The 16,643-nt window shown below is 50.5% G+C and overlaps 2 protein-coding genes across 2 annotated transcripts; one reads left to right on the plus strand and one right to left on the minus strand.

The window, feature by feature from the left end:
- Positions 1-3,612: 3,612 nt before the first annotated feature.
- On the plus strand, positions 3,613-4,545 carry LOC102461364 (olfactory receptor 13A1-like). Its single transcript, XM_006135619.2, has one exon. The coding sequence runs from the start codon at positions 3,613-3,615 to the stop codon at positions 4,543-4,545; it is 933 nt and encodes a 310-aa protein (XP_006135681.2).
- A 5,478-nt stretch (positions 4,546-10,023) lies between these two features.
- LOC102461603 (olfactory receptor 12D1-like) lies at positions 10,024-10,965 on the minus strand. The gene has a single exon (XM_025191017.2). The coding sequence runs from the start codon at positions 10,963-10,965 to the stop codon at positions 10,024-10,026; it is 942 nt and encodes a 313-aa protein (XP_025046802.2).
- Positions 10,966-16,643: the final 5,678 nt, after the last annotated feature.

Genomic DNA, 16,643 nt, shown 5'->3' on the forward strand with positions numbered 1-16,643 from the left:
ATTGTTCTCTTGGACCTCTGAGGACAGGACAGGAAGCAATGGGCTTAAACTGCAGCAAGGGAGGCTTAGGTTGGACATTAGGAAAAACTTCCTGCCTGTCAGGGTGGTTAAACACTGGAATAAATTGCCTGGGGAGGTTGCGGAATCTCCATCACTGGAGATATTTAAGAGCAGGTTGGTCAGACACCTGCCAGGGATGAGCTAGATGGTGCTTGGTCCCACTGTGAGGGCAGGGGACTGGACTCAATGACCTCTCGAGGTCCCTTCCCGTTCTAGTGTTCTATGATTCTCTAAGAGACTCAAGGCTTCCGAGATTTATTTGGTTCTGATCCTTACCTGTGGTGTGCTAAGGGGCCAGATAAAATGTAGTGTTATATAAGCTTGAGTGATTCTATTACTGATTATTAATAGCTACTCATTGTTGTGTATCTGATATTCATAATATCTACTGTTAATGATATTGAACCATTTAAATCTAATTGTGGAGGTCTGCTTTCCTTTCTGAGCTGGAAGTGTAACCTGGACTTTTCAAAAGTAGCAAAGACAATCCAAAGTCCCCTTGCAAGTAGGTGCCAAATTCCCTTAGGCTCTTGGCTGCTGCTGGGCTCTGATTCAGCCTCAGCATTAAAGCTGGTCATGAATTTCCATCTAACACAATTTGGAGAAAAAATGACTTTTTCATCAGTTATTTTGCAGGAAAATTTGTGGGTAAAAAATCTGGTTTTGGTAAAATGTTCAGCTGAAAAATGTTACTGACACCACCTACATATTGTCAACATCAGTGAATTTTGTAAGTAATATTTTTTCTTTAGACGGGGGGGTAGAAGGAATTCTTTCATAGGAAATTTCGTAAAAAAATGAGCTGAGCTCCATGCTGAGTGGAGCTACTTCAAAACAGCTGATTATATTTTGCTGGAAATTCTGAGAACTTTTCACTTTTGTTGAAATTTCCTGTGAAAAAATTCCTTCTTTTTCCCTGGTCTAAAGAAAAAAATAACCCAAGAATAATTCACTATTGTTCAAAATATGGTGTTTTCAGTGAAATTTTCCAGCTTCTCATTAAAAAATCATGTTACAAAACTGAAAAATTGGCCAAACCCAGAAAAACGTAACTGACAAATTTTCCAGCAAATCATTGATAAAAAAGTCATTTTTGTTTCAAATTATGTTTGAGGAAAAAACTGCACTGCTGCCAGTACATCTTATAAAGCTCTTTAGAAAGGTGGGACCACACCATGACCTTAATTCTACTATGGGGAAACTGAAGCACAAATGGAGGGAATGACTTGTCCACGGGCACACAAAGGCCACTGGGAGAACCAACAATAGAACTCAAGCATTCCTGCTGCCTTCTGCACCAGCAAGGGCATCCGCTTTTCCAAAGGGGCTCAGCACCATAGGACAATCCCCAGGAGCCCAACCAGGCTCTGAGACTTGCGCCACTCGGCGCATGGGTGAACTTGGCAACGCCTTTCATGTGATGGTGAGTGCCAGGCCATGAGAGACTGTGCCTCAAAGACATCTATCTATCTATCTATCTATCCCTGCCCACCCTATCTATCTATCTATCTATCTATCTATCTATCTATCTATCTATCTATCTATCTATCTATCTATCTATCTATCTATCCCCATACACCCCATACACCCCATACACCCCATCTATCTATCTATCTATCTATCTATCTATCTATCTATCTATCTATCTATCTATCTATCTATCTATCTATCTATCCATCCCCATACACCCCATCTATCTATCTATCTATCTATCTATCTATCTATCTATCTATCTATCTATCTATCTATCTATCTATCTATCCCCATACACCCCATCTATCTATCTATCTATCTATCTATCTATCTATCTATCTATCTATCTATCTATCTATCTATCTATCTATCTATCTATCTTGTTCTTATTGTTCATAGGTGTGTTGTAAGCAAGACACGAGAAGTCATTCTTCTGCTCTACTCTGCGCTGGTTAGGCCTTAGTTGGAGTATTGTGTCCAGTTCTGGGCACCGCATTTCAAGAAAGATGTGGAGAAATTGGAGAGGGTCCAGAGAAGAGTAACAAGAATGATTAAAGGTCTAGAGAACATGACCTCTGAAGGAAGACTGAAAGAATTGAGCTTGTTTAGTTTAGAAAAGAAAAGATTGAGAGGGGACATGATAGCAGTTTCCAGGTATCTAAAAGGGTATCATAATGAAGAGGGAGAAAACTTGTTCATTTTGGCCTCTGAGGATAGAACAAGAAGCAATGGGCTTAAACTGCAGCAAGAGAGGTTTAGGCTGGATGTTAGGAAAAAGTTTCTAACTGTCAGGGTGGTCAAACACTGGAATAAATTGCTCAGGGAGGTTGTGGAATCTCCATCTCTGGAGATATTTAAGAGTAGGTTAGATAAATGTCTATCAGGGATGTTCTAGACAGTATTTGGTCCTGCCACAAGGGCAGGGGACTGGACTCTATGACCTCTCGAGGTCCCTTCCAGTCCTAGGCTACGTCTAGACTGGCCACAAATTCCGGAAAAGGAATGCAAATCAGGTAAGTCAGCATAGGGAAATCCGCGGGGGATTTAAATATCCCCCGCGGATTTAAATAAACACGTCCGCCACTTTTTTCCGCCTTGGGGAAAGCCGGAAAAAAAGCGTCTAGACTGGCGCGATCCTCCAGAATGAAGCCCTTTTCTGGAGGATCTCTTATTCCTGAAGGTAGGAATAAGAGATCCTCCGGAAAAGGGCTTTATTCCGGAGGATCGCGCCAGTCTAGACGCTTTTTTTCCGGCTTTTCCCCAAGCCGGAAAAAAGCGGCGGACGTGTTTATTTAAATCCGCGGGGGATATTTAAATCCCCCGCGGATTTCCCTATGCTGACTTACCTGATTTGCATCCCTTTTCCGGAATTTGTGGCCAGTCTAGACGTAGCCCTAGTGGTCTATGATTCTATAGAGGTAAGGCTAGGAGGGATCACTAGATTACGTAATTTGACTTCCTCTTTATCACAGGCCCTTAAATCCTGGCCAGTTATACCCCATCTTGAACCTAGAACGTGTGTATGGCTAACATCTACCTTCTGGAAAGCCTTCCAGTAGCATCTGAGAGCATGAAGGGATGGGCACCGCACCGTTTGCATTCATTGTGACAATGGTACTCGGCCCCGCAGGGGTCTGATGGCTCTGAGCTCAGTGACATGCCGTGGTGCTTAGACCTCTTGCTTCCTTAGGCCCCTTGTTAAACATGTGCTTTTAAAGAAAGGCTCCAGCACGTCCAGCCCAGGTCAGTGTCATTGCGTCCAACCCGGCTTTGGCACATGGAATCGTATCGTATGATCTTGCTGTGCCCGGGGTGCTGCATTGTGCCGGGGAGGAGCAGCCGTGCAGTGAGTTTTGCGACCCGCGCCAGCCCGTGCTGTGTGTATGTTCCGCACTCCCATCTAACGCCCTGGGTTGTGCCCTTAGCTCTGCAGGGCAACGGGAAGAGCATGTGCTGATGCAGCTCCAATTGCCTCTCTCACCAGCGGGAAGTGACACCCCGGGAGTTATCCCGTCCCTTGGCCAAAATCCATCGCCCGCTCAATCTGATTGTCTGGCTCTGCGGGATCCCGATTCTCCGATGGCAGATGCAGGGAACCAAACAGCAGTGGCCGAATTTATTTTACTGGGCTTCTCTGAGCACTCGCGGGTGCAGCTGATCCTGTTTGTTGCCTTCGCCTCCGCCTATACCTTGGCCCTGCTGGGGAACGTCTCCATCATCACGGTCATCTGCACGCAGCCAGGCCTCCACACCCCCATGTACTTCTTCCTGCTCAACCTCTCCCTGCTGGACCTCGGCTGCGTGACCTCCGTCGTACCCCAGCTGCTGAGGAACCTGCTGGCCCGGACCAAGGGCATCTCCTTCCAAGGCTGCCTGGCACAGATGTACTTCTTCACCGCCTTCCTGGCCACGGAGCTGCTGCTGCTGACCAGCATGGCTTTCGACCGCTACGTGGCCATCTGCCACCCCCTGCGCTACTCCCTCCTCATGAGCTGGAAGACCTGCTGCCGCGTGGCAGTCAGCGTGTGGGCCTCGGGCTTCCTTGTCTCGCTGCCGCATACCCTCTCCTTGCTCCGCTTGTCCTTCTGCGGGCCCAACGTCATCAACCACTTTTTCTGTGAGCTGCCCCCGCTGCTTCAGCTCTCCTGCAGTGACACTGGCAGCAACCAGATCTTGGCCCTGGTGACCGACATGTTCCTGGGCCTGGGCTGCTTCCTCCTCACCCTCCTCTCCTACGTCTACATTGTCTCCTCTATCCTCAAAATCCGCTCCGCTGCCGGCAAGCGCAAGGCCTTCTCCACCTGCTCCTCCCACGTCATGGTGGTGACTCTCTTTTACAGCACGGTGTTCTACACCTACGTCCGGCCCCCCTCCGCCTACCTGGACCGGGACAAAGCTGTGGCCACCTTGTACACCATGGTCACGCCCCTCATCAACCCCCTCCTCTACAGCCTGCGCAACAAGGAGGTGAAGGACGCCTTTAGGAAGCTCCTGGGTGGAAACCGAGGCTGAGGTTGGCACACCACTGAGGGCAGCGCTTCCCAAGCCCTGGTGGCACATCCCCTTCCCTGGCCCATCGGGCAGGGCCCTGGGTTGGCTTGTTGAAGAGGGGGGTCTGGTTCCTGGCACCACCAGAGCCTTCAGGTGTGACCTTGAGCAAGTCGCTCAGGGAGATGTTTGCAAAGGCCTTGAAGCGCCTGGTGGGATTCTCTGATGTGCTTTGACTGCAGTGGGAGTTAGGGACCCGATTTTAAAAGATGAATGTGGGCACCGAGCGTTACTGGCAATTTATCACCCCTCCCCCATGCCCATTTGAAATTACAGTGCCCATCACCTCACATATCTGAATAGCTACAGTCCCAGGTTCGAAAGGTCTATCCCAATGCCTATGACCTCTGCTGGCGTGTGGACCTTGCCAGCTGCATCATGTCCAGGCATTTGATCACCAGAGCCACTTCCCAGCAACAATAATTTATACAGATAAAAGAGATCAAAGGCAAAATGTGCATGTAGCAGGGTACACCCACTGCCTGTAACAGGGTATGCCCACTGCCTGTAACAGGGTACGCCCACTGCATGTAACAGGGTACGCCCACTGCATGTAACAGGGTACACCCACTGCCTGTAACAGGGTGCACCCACTGCATGTAACAGGATACACCCACTGCCTGTAACAGGGTGCACCCACTGCATGTAACAGGATACACCCACTGCATGTAACAGGGTACACCCACTGCATGTAACAGGGTGCACCCACTGCATGTAATAAGATACGCTAGCTGCATGTAACAGGCCATGCCCACTGCATGTAGCATGTTACACTCACTGCATGTACCTGGGCATGCCCACCGCATGTAACGGGCTCCTTGCAGCATGTAACAGGGAATACTCGCTCCCCAGTGTGACTCCCTGTGGCTGGGCTGGGAGATTTGTGACCCACCTGGCTGCATGCTATTCCCCTTTATTCAGCACTGGGGAGGCCACACCTGGAGCACTGCGTCCAGTTCTGGGCCCCCCACTATAGAAAGGATGTGGACACATTGGAGAGGGTCCAGCGGAGGGCAACCAAAATGATTCGTGGGCTGGAGCACATGACCTACGAGGGGCGGCTGAGTGATTTGGGCTTGTTTAGTCTGCAGAAGAGAAGAGTGAGGGGGATTTGAGAGCAGCCTGCAACTCTCTGCAGGGGGGTTCCAAAGAGGCTGGAGAGAGGCTGTTAACAGTGGGGGCAGATGGCAGAACGAGGAGCAACGGGCTCAAGTTGCAGTGGGGAAGGTCTTGGTTGGATATTAGGCAGCGGCAGTGTCACATTACCGAATTGGAGGGAAGCAGCCAGATCGCTGCTGCACCCCTAGGTGGGGGTGTTGGCCCCAGAAATTGGTATAAAAGGGAGCCATTTGGGGTATTGAATGGGAACTTATTGTTTGCTGATCTATTGTGCGCTATTTATGTGAGTGTATAATGTCTGTGTGTGTAGGTAGGAATCTGTAATCTGTGTGGAAGCTGAATATTTCTCTGAATGTGGTTAAGCATGGCTATGGACAGGCTGATTAGCCAGGCCCAGTAGGACAATGGCACTTGATGGGCCAAAGACACACCCAAAGAATGGGGGCTGTCACCTGAGAGCAGCCAGCAGGAAACATAGAGATTGGCCAGGTGATCTGACCAGGTGACCTGCTGCATACAAGAAGAGGCCAGGAAGGAGGTATAAAGAGGCCATGTGGTCGATGCCATTTTCTTCTCAGCTCAGCACTTCATCCCAGAGGCAGCACTGCAGGGATTGAAGAGCCCGGAAGACCTGTGAACCCATCCTGATGATAGGATGTGCAACAAGAACTTTTAAACCAGCAGCTGTAACATCTCTGCTAGAGCCTGCATCGAGGACTGGGAGATTCGGTGCATGTAACGTACTATTCTTTAACAACCTTACTCTCATGCTTTTCTTTGTTGTAATAATAAACCTTTAGATATAGATTCTAAAGGATTGGCCCAGCGTGATTTGTGGGTAAGGTCCAGAGGGTAAATTGACCAGGGATCTGTGGCTGGTTTCTTGGAACCGGACAGAACTTGTTTGGGGTAGGTGGGATTGGGTGCTAGGACCCCCCCCCCCGCCCCCCACCTGTGTATAGGCCCGGGGCCATCTGGGGCACGGATATTGCTGGGGTGTCGGAGGGGTTTTCCTCGTGAGGCTTCAGGCAGGCAGCTGAAGCGCTCTGTGGACTGGTTTGTGGCCTGTTTGGAGAGGTCACCAGTCTGGGGGCTGTAAGGAGCCCTGGATTTGAGCAATTCGCCCTGAGCGGACACCCTCAGCTGTGCCCAGACACGGCCCAGTCCGTCACAGGCAGTTATAGGGCAGGGTGAGTGGGGCGGCTGCCCCAGGCCCCGCGCTTCAATAGGCCCCGTGACAGCGCCGGTGTTTTTAGATGACATCACATCTCTCACCCACTTCCCTGGGGAGCCAGCCTCCTGCCACCTTTGTGCTAGGCTAAGAGCGAAGCTGAAGTGCAGACACAGCCGGGGGCAGCCGCCTCTTTCTCTCTCACAGCCTCAGGCTCCCTCCCAGGTTGCCAGTTCAACTCGCAGGAGAGCGCGAGGGGAGCCAGGAATCTCCTGTGGAGCGGAGAGAACACATCGCCGGCCTGTGTGCGGCTCGTCACAGCTACCCCGGGGCAGAGGCTGCTGGGATCTAGAACCACATCCCCCCGACACACACACACGATCAGGCCACCTGAAGGCACCCGAATGCAGGGATCACCCCTCCCCAGTTCGCTCTGTCGCCCCACCACTGCCCTGTGCGCCGCACCTTTCGGAGAGTGGCAGCGCTGGAGGGGGTGTTGCGATGCAGCTCATCACCGTGGCCGGGAGGGCGGGGGCCAAGGAGCAGCAACGCGCCTATTTTTAAGCAGCCGAAAGCTCCCCCAAGCGCCCATCCCCGCGGTTTTGGGTGACCCGGGTTATAAACACGAGACACTGCGGAGGGGGGAGGGAGCCCCCGGTGCCCAGAGCGGAGCCCGAGGACATGGGGGGGGGGGGGGAGCAGCGGCCAGTGGCACTTACTGCAGCATCTGTGCTCAGCCCTCACAGCCCCAGCAGCCGGCAGCCAAGCGGCTGCAGCCACGCGGCGCTGCCATAGCCTGGCCAGGGCTGAGTGTGGAGCGAGCCCCCTTGTGGCGGCCCCTTCCCCTCTGCTCCGCCGGGCAAACGTCTCCCAACTTCACTTCTCCCGGCCCTATTTTGCCCCCAAAAGGCGGGCGGGCGGGATCCCTCCGCCGCACTCTAACCTCGCCGGGCTAATGGGCAACCTGGAGAGAGGCCTGTCCTGGGGCAGGCTGCTGAGAGCCCCTGGCAGGTTAGCTTTGCTCTAGCAAGGGTTTCCTTCCCGGCTCCGGGGGGGATGCTTGTCCAAGCCCGCCTAGGATCACAAGCTATGAGGGTCAAAACGGCAGCCTGGCTACTCTGCTTCAGCCAAAATTACAATACAATTAAATGAACATTTGTAATTATTCATGCAGAATTGTGTTTAACAATGAATTACAATAGAATTTAAATAAAAAATATCCGACTAAATTAAGTTTCTATCAAATTTATCCAAGTCACATTTAGTATGAAAATTGCCTTCAATCTGCGCATTTGATGCTTTTTTCTATTTTTTCTCCAAAGGAGGCCCCGCAAAATTGTGCTGCCCTGGGCCCCGCAAAACTCGCATCCGCCCCTGATATTAGGAAAAACTCTTTCCCGAGGAGGGTGGGAAAGCACTGGGCTGGGTTCCCTAGGGAGGGGGTGGAATCTCCATCCCTAGAGGATTTTAAGTCCCAGCTTGACAAAGCCCTGGCTGGGATGATTGAGTCGGGGTTGGTCCTGCCTTGGGCAGGGGGCTGGACTCGGTGACTTCTGAGGGCTCTTCCCACCCTAGGATTCCAGGATTCCGTGAATCGTTATGGGTAGGTACGAGCCTTTGCAGGAGCAAGCTTAACTCAGGATCAGAAGATATTCCCCGGCCTGTGTGCTGGGTGGGAATGCACCAGGAGTCATGACAGTCACAGTGGTGGTGATGAAAACGAGGATGATGATGGGGCAGATGTCACCAGTCTCCCAGAAGGACATGGGAGTGTGAGTTAGTTTAGACCTAGAACTAAATACTTTGGAGTGTCTTCCTCTCTCTTCTGTTGCATGTCAGTGTTTGTGGGATTATTTACCGGCTTCATAGACTTGTTAATAAAGGGACTTCTGCAAATGATATTTTGTTTCTCGTGTGTTATTAGAGTCTTTCATTCTAATGATACCTGTGATATGCCTGATTCTGTAGCCCTCAGACTGAAAGTTTCTCCCAATTTTGTATCAACCTTTCATGGGATTTAAGCACCTAACTCCATTTGAGAAGGTTGAAATCAAACCACTGTTGGAAACGAAGAATGCCTGGGGCCTTTTAAAGGGAAAAGTGACATTTTCCATCGAAACTTACAGATGAAAAATTAATTTTCAACATTTTTTTTCTCCACAGAAGTAATTTTTGTGTAACCGCCACCAAACCCACTGAAGCTGACAAATCCTGGTTCTAGGTGGCACATTTTTGAGCTTTGGCAGTTCATTGAAAAATCAACCATTGCTTCCTCAAAATGCTGGCGACTGATTTTGTTTGTTTGTTTCTTTCTTTCTTTCTTTTAGTCAAACAAAAGGAGTCCTCATTGACTATCCACTGTTTATTTCCACCCATTTTTCTTAGTCCTTCTAGTCAAATAACCTCTGCTCAATACACAACTTACTATCAAACCTTATACACTTTATCGGGGCGGACTGGCAATCAAAATAGGCCCAGGAAATGAGAACAGCCCTCCCTGTGATGTCACCCCTGCGTGCCGCTCCCCCTTCCCCTGTGTCCAGGGCCAGCTCTAGGGCTGTGTCTACACTTGTGGCTTCTTGAGCCAGAACGGCTGTTCTTGCGCAATAATCCGCCGTGCATCCACACTGCCCAGCCGCTCCTGCGCGAGGAGATGTACAGTGCGGCGTGGTAAGAGACGGCGTCTTGCGCAAGAGCTACGCTCTTTTCTTACAAGTGCCAGCTCTCTTGCAAGAGCTCTTGCCAAGCTTTCTTACAGCTTCCACTTGTAAGAAAAGAGCGTAGGTAGCTCTTGCGCAAGAAGCACAAGTGTGGACGCTCTCTTGCACAAGGAAGCTATTTTAGCTGTAGAGTTTTATTGCGCAAGAAGCCCTGCCGTGCATCCATCACTGCCATGGACGCTCTTGCGCAAAAGCACATCTCATGCATGGCAGTGTGGACGTGTTCTTGCGCAGGACTCCTTGCACTTTATTCATGTCCTTCCCAGCGCCCCGGGGCCAGGCCAGGCTCGGGGCGGCCTCCATGGGGCTCCCCACCTGCAGGCCGGCCCTAGAAATGTGCTGGCCCTGCTCCCAGGAGCGGCAGCCCTTCAGACGATGGTCCACCAGGAAATTCCTGGTATCCCGCCGGGCCAATCCATCCCTGCACTTTATTCATGTCCTTCCACAGAGCAGTTTCCTTCCTACCACTTTCTTCAGGGCAGACTTCACCTCCTGGTTCCTCAGGGTGTAGACCAGGGGGTTGAGGACCGGGGTGACAGTGCTGTACAGCAGGGTGGCGATCATGTCCGGCTGCGGGGAGTCACCCAGCGAGGGCACTATGAAGTTGAAGGTGACTGGCACGTAGAGTAAAGTCACCACCGTGAGGTGGGAGGAGCAGGTGGAGAAGGCCTTTTGCCTGCTCTCCCGCGACTGCACCTTCAGGAGCAGGAAGGAGATGATGTAGAGGTAGGAGAGCAGCGTGAGGCTGAAGGCGATGACGACAATGCTGCCGGTGACGATGTTGAGTATCGTCAGGTTGAGGTAGATGCTGCCGCAGGCCAGGCTCAGCAGGGGTTTGATGTCACAGAAGAAGTGGTGGACATGGTTGGGGCCACAGAAACGCAGCCGGGAGGTCATGACCGTGTGCATCAGGGCATGCAGGAAACCGCTGGACCAGGTGGCCACGGCCAGGAGCAGACAGGCCCGTGGGCTCATGACCAGCGTGTAGCGCAGTGGGTTGCAGATGGCCACATAGCGGTCATAGGCCATGACGGCCAGCAGAATGGACTCACAGCTACCCAGGAAGTGGAAGAAGTGGAGCTGGGCCAGGCAGCCGGTGAAGGAGATGGCCTGGCGCCCGGAGAGGAAGCCAGCCAGCATCTTGGGCACGGTGACAGTGGAGAAGAAGATGTCCAGGCAGGAGAGGTTGCCCAGGAAGAAGTACATGGGGGTGTGGAGCCGGGGCTCAGCCAGCACCACGGCCAGGATGGCCCCATTCCCCATCACGTTGCCCATGTAGAGCAGCAGGAAGAGGGCAAAGAAATAGCACTGCAGTGCCGGCGCATCGGTGAGGCCCAACAAAACAAACTCACTCACATCTGTCTGGTTCCCCATCCCTGTCGGGGGAAAGGACAAAGCAGGGGGAAGTGAAAGCAACTTAAGGTCCCACTATGTCCGTGCTGCTGGTCCCATTCCACATGCGATGCCGGGGGTTGGGATTGGATATTCCGGATGGCGGGTTTTCATTCTGCAGCCTTCGGTACTTGCTGTACCCAGGTATCACCCTGCAGTGAAAAGGGAAAAAATAATGACTGAATTTTACTTTTCTGTATGGCGCTTAGTTAGATAGAAAGATAGATAGATGAGGTGTATGGGGCTAGATAGCTAGATAGCTAGTGTATTGAATAGAGAGAGAGAGAGAGAGAGGGAAAAGGTAGATGAATAGATAGATCTCTCAACAAATAAATACTCTACTTTGCTGATATTGTGGCAAAAGCCACTTGCAGAGCAGGGATGCCAGCAAAGCACAACCCCCTGTGTCTTACAGCTTTTGCAGAAGGGGGTCTTGAAAGAGACTAAACATTTCAGAGCAGTGAGTTTGAAAGTCTTGTGGTTCTCTCTTTATTTGTCCCATTTTCCATGAAAAATTCAAATAGTTTCACTGAGCTGCCATGCAAAAAACTATACTGTGCAGAATGTGCTGCCCATTGAGTTCCATTGCCGCGTTGGTGAGATTTTCAGGGGAAAATGTTGACCCCACCCCCACCCCCGGTGTAGTTATTGATGGATTTCGGTTACCTGCCCCTCTCCCAGGGATGAACAGGAGGGGCACGTGGGGAAGTGTGGACACAAGCAGAGTAGGACTGGAGCTCGCTGTGGGAGTTATCGTCCCGGTCCAGGAGCGCCCCTGTATTCTTCCCTGGCAGGCCATCAGGAGCCTCTTTCTGGGCGCCTGCTTCGCGTCCGTCCCCTTCCGTGGCTAGAGAACACACCTGCTGCACTCCTCTGTCCAGGCTGCACAGGCCCAGTGAGCCAGACTCCCTCAGCCTGCCCGTGTCGGGGCTCCGTTGTCCCTTGGAAGGCTTTGAGCAGAGACGTTACCACACAGTGCTTTATAAGCAGGCACATTTATTGCCAGGTGAAAGCACTGCAGGGAAAACATCTTACACACAATAAGTAAAGCTACAGGCATGCAAAAAAAAATTGCTGCTGTTGCCCCAAATCCAGCCCCAGACTCTGGTAGGTGTCTGTCCTTCCAGCATGCAGCTGGGTTTCCGCTGTGGTCACACCTGCAGAACTGTCTCTGAGAACCAGAACACCGATGGATAGTTCAGTCTTTCCATTGGACAGCTTGGACTTCCGAGCGTAGCTTCATGTAGCATGTGATCAACAGCCAACTGCCCCAAACGCAGGGAATAGCTGTCAAAGGCTGGATTTTTGCATAATCAGAGGCAGAAAATTTGCATTCACCTCTCCCTACATATTCCCCACTTAATGCTTTTTATCCCAGAAGTGTGTTCTTCTCTGGGACATCCTGCAGTGTAGTCTGACATCCCATACCCGTCACATCTCTGCTGCGGAGTCGATACTTATAATCCTGGCCCACATCAACTAGTCATTTAATACAATGGACCCCTCAAATTCTTCAGCTGAGTCCAGGCAGGTATCTGAATGCACTACACAGACAGGAGGTTATGTGCTTGGAACTCTCTAGGATATTAACAGGGTGTAGGGTTGAATAAGCAAATAACAGCACAATAGCGTATTTCCCATTGTGTCTACTATGATTTGTAGTGTGCTGACAATTAGAGGTGCTAACTTAGTTTATAGCCCTGCTTACACTGTAGAGACACACATCGGAGGCAGCCTTGCCCCACTCCAGTGCATTCAAAATCTACATGACAAAGAGAGACAAAGGGTGTGTGGGGAAGCAAAGAGAGAAAACCACATACACAAGGTCACACTACAGAGGAGTGATCATTGGAGTCCTACTCTGGTGCCATCAGACCAAGATGAATATTGTAAACTGAAATGTTACATGTTCTGCCCCACCCATAAGTTAGGCAGGACTCTTTTGGTGGGATTCTTTGGCATAAGTCATACGTGCACTCGGAAGGTTTTCTCAGTAAATGTTGGCGAACAGAGTATTCAATGAACACACACAAACTGATGGAAAAGTATTTCCACTGACAATCGCAATTTAAACATAGGCAAAGTTAGAAAAATGCAGCTTGAGAATTTCTTAGAGACCCACCTCAAGGGGCATAAAATGTGTTGGAATAAATGCTGCCTAATTATGGTTCAAGTATTAGTCTTTTACTGGAAGTGTCAATTTCACCACAGAACACGCAAACCAATAGGGAAAAATTGCTATTGATAATAGAAATGTACAGATAGGCAAAGCAAAAAAAGTACTCCTTGAGAACTCAACGTTTGATGTAAGGTTAGTTACTTTGTATAATTTGGTGGGTGATGCCAGTGCCGGATTAAGACACGCTGATGCCTTAAGCTGTGTCAAGTTGAAGAGGCCCCACAGCATTAGCAAAAAATGAAATTTAGGAAATGTTTTTGTATTTAGAGGCCCCTCATAATCTGAGGCACTAAACTTTGACCCACCTTCCTGCAAGTATGAAAACTGAAATGGTGCCGTTTTAGAGAGGTTGCCATGTTAGTCAGTTTCAGTAAAAACCTTCAAGGCCAACAGATTTATTTGGGCACAAGCTTTCGTGGGCTGGATGCATCTGACGAAGCGGGCACCAGCCCACGAGAGCTTATGCCCAAATACGTTTGTAAATCTTCAAGGTGCCCCAGGACCTTTCCTTGTTTTTAAACGTATAAAACGTTTGCAAACAATCATTAATATTATCCATCGAAACCCAAACCTGAATTCTGCCAACCCTCACTACTCCGGATGTCAGACTAGATGACACTAATCATCCTGAATGGCCTTGAAATTCGCGAATCTGGTAAACCTATCACCAATGCGGTGCTTTCAAAGGCCTAGTCTAGAGGCCTACCTTACTTGTCAGGGTAATGTACGTCTTTCCAGAGCATTGGCTGTTAGGGCTTCTTGCCTTAGCAGAATTTGAAGCTTTTCAAAAGGAGCCTGCGGCAGTTTGAAAATCCTCCCCTTGCTGACTCTTGAAACAGGTCAGCCGTGGGCCGGGCTGGTCTTCATTGTCACAGGAACCACAACAATGACTGGAGCCAGTGGGCACTGAGGAGAAATAGCAGGACCCTCTGTTCAGAACAAAAGAGAGACACAAGCTCCTATGGACTTGAACTTCTGGACACCTGGGCTCAACCTGTGAAACAAATGAACCTTTTTATCACATTCACACCCTGAATTGTGGGTGGAAAATAATCTCCATTCTCTAGATGGCTCCTCTGAGGCAGAACTGCTGGCCCGCAGGAGAATACTGGCCTGAGCAAAACAAGCCACGGGCTCTCCGCAGGGAATAAAGTCGAGCTTTACTGTGTGGGCGGGAGCGTCTGAGAAAATAAATAAACAAAGCCGGGGGCCTAGGGAGTTAGACACTCGACTCCCAAGGAATGAATTTCAATATCCCAGGCTAAATAAATAAAACTCTGATCGGCAAATATTCCAGATTTTACTCATGTATTTATTTTAATGGATTGAAAACCGCTGAGTTTGTTCCATCGTGATGCTGCATTTGATTCCTTGTGATTAATTGTTCCACTAGACCATGAGGGTTAGAAACTATTTAGCAAATTTGATGCAAGTTGGCCGGGGAGTAGGTGGTGGGTGGGCAGCTGTAGCACCAGGGAACAGACACAGAGCAACTCAGAGTATCAGTGTGTCAAAGAAGTGAGCAAATTGTCCCGGTCTACCCAGGCTTGGTAATGACTTGTGGCCAGAAATGACTTGTAGCCGGTAATGACTCGTAGCCGGGAGACCCTCCCCACTACAGACATGACTGAGAGTCTGAGGGAAACTTTTCGGATGAAAAGTGGAAAATGGCCTTTGTGCTGCCCGCACTGAAGTCGGCCAGAGTTCTTTTCAGGACTTCTCTGTGCAGCTGTGAACCGCAGAGCTCCATGGCTTGTCCAAGGAGCCGAGAAAATTTCTAATGTGTTTCTGGCATGGTGATGACAGTCAGAGGACTTCATTGTGTTAGGAGATTTTGGCACCATGTTTGGGATTCCCTCCACCTCTCCTCATTTGACATGAAAATGCATTCCCAGCCATCTACAGAAAATGCTGAAACAACTTTACACTAGAGAATGTTTCAAGTAAAAATAATGTCACCTCCTCTACCAACCTGCGCTGCATCTCAGACACCTTGTTTCACAGTGTCCCATAGAAGAGTGGTTCCCAACCTTTTTTATACCGCAGACCAGCAAACTTATTCACAAACTTTTGGCAGGCTGGCAACATTTTTATTTGCATTTGTACATATTTGTTATGCAAATAATGAATATGCAAATGCAACGTTAGCCCCAACCCAGCCCCTTGATCCCCAGTGCCTAACAGTCTTTGACCCCACCCCTACGCCCTGTGCCCTTTGACCCTTTAACCTCTGACCCATATAGCCCATGCCAACACACTCTTGACCCATGACCCCATCACAGCCTAATACAACATGCTTTTGCCCTTTGACCCCACTCCTCTCTCATGCTCCCCAGAGCGAGGCTGCCCCCCTAGGAAGCGTGGTTGTTACTGTTGCGTGGGCGGGGGAGCAGCCTTTGGGGGTGCATTCACACCTGCTCCTTCATGCCCCCTCCATCCCCAAGTGTGTCCAACTCCCCCTCCAGTCAGTGGAAAGAGTCCCATGGATTCCCTGTCTTGCCACAGACTTCCTGAGTGTCCTCTGGCAAGTCACTTAAGATAACATTTTCACAAGTGATTGAGGCACTTAGGAGCCGCCGACCTACCGACTCTCAGTGACTCCTCGGTCACCTCCGTGCTTGTGCCTGTGTGCCCCTCTGCGGTACGGAAGGGTGGAGCCCCAGTGGGGCCGCCATCTTACCTGGGTAGGAGGGAGAGGTGGGAGGGAGGCACCTGCTGCTCCCCCTCCTCCTGCCACCTCAGCCCCAGCATCGCCACCGGGCAAAACCTCCGGCAGCCACTGCAGCCCGGCAGCCACGGTTCACGGACCAGCATTGGTCTGCGGACCAGCGGCTGGGAACCACAGCTATAGACTCTGGTCATCCCACTGAGGTGAGAAGTGCAGGTGGAAAAGGCCTTTTTCCTCCCAGTGGTGGAAGGGATTCTCAGATGGGGGTGAGGATACTGATGGAGGCTGGCAGTGTTAATGGAAACTGAGGCGCGTGGGGTTAGAGAAGAGGTCAGAAGACTAATCAGTGTGATCGAAGTACAGTTCCTTTGGGGCTGCTGGGAGTGAATTCGGACAGAAAGCGTATCTTTGTATGATGTAGCAAGCCTTTCCGCAAAGAGCAGGCTGCTAGCTGGAGAGAAAACCTGCCATTTATACAGGCTGCCCAGTGCAGGGCTTTGCATACCACAGGAGAGAGCACGGACAGAAGACAACATCTGGCAGCCATCAGGCCACCAACAGAAATATAATTGCATGGCCCCTAACAGAAACGGTCCTGTCCCCAGCCAGGAGACCGGCCAGCAGCCGGGGCAAGAGGGCAGAGCTGTAGCAGGTCTCCAGGCAGGATAAGTTGCCCAGGAAGAAGTACTTGGGGGTGTGACGGTGCCGATCGACCACAACTAGCGCAGCGAAGAGGGTGTTCCCAGGTTTGGTTACAGTGTAGAAACAGCAGGCAGAGAACACTTGCAATTCAGGAAAATTCCTGAGTCCCCA

The sequence above is a fragment of the Pelodiscus sinensis genome, chromosome 30, assembly GCF_049634645.1.
Source record: "Pelodiscus sinensis isolate JC-2024 chromosome 30, ASM4963464v1, whole genome shotgun sequence".
In the NCBI taxonomy this organism is placed as follows: domain Eukaryota; kingdom Metazoa; phylum Chordata; order Testudines; family Trionychidae; genus Pelodiscus; species Pelodiscus sinensis.

Coding starts and splice junctions, on each gene's coding strand:
- LOC102461364 (XM_006135619.2), top strand. CDS start 3,613: ATGGCAGATGCAGGGAACCAAACAGCAGTGGCCGAATTTATTTTACTG.
- LOC102461603 (XM_025191017.2), bottom strand. CDS start 10,965: ATGGGGAACCAGACAGATGTGAGTGAGTTTGTTTTGTTGGGCCTCACC.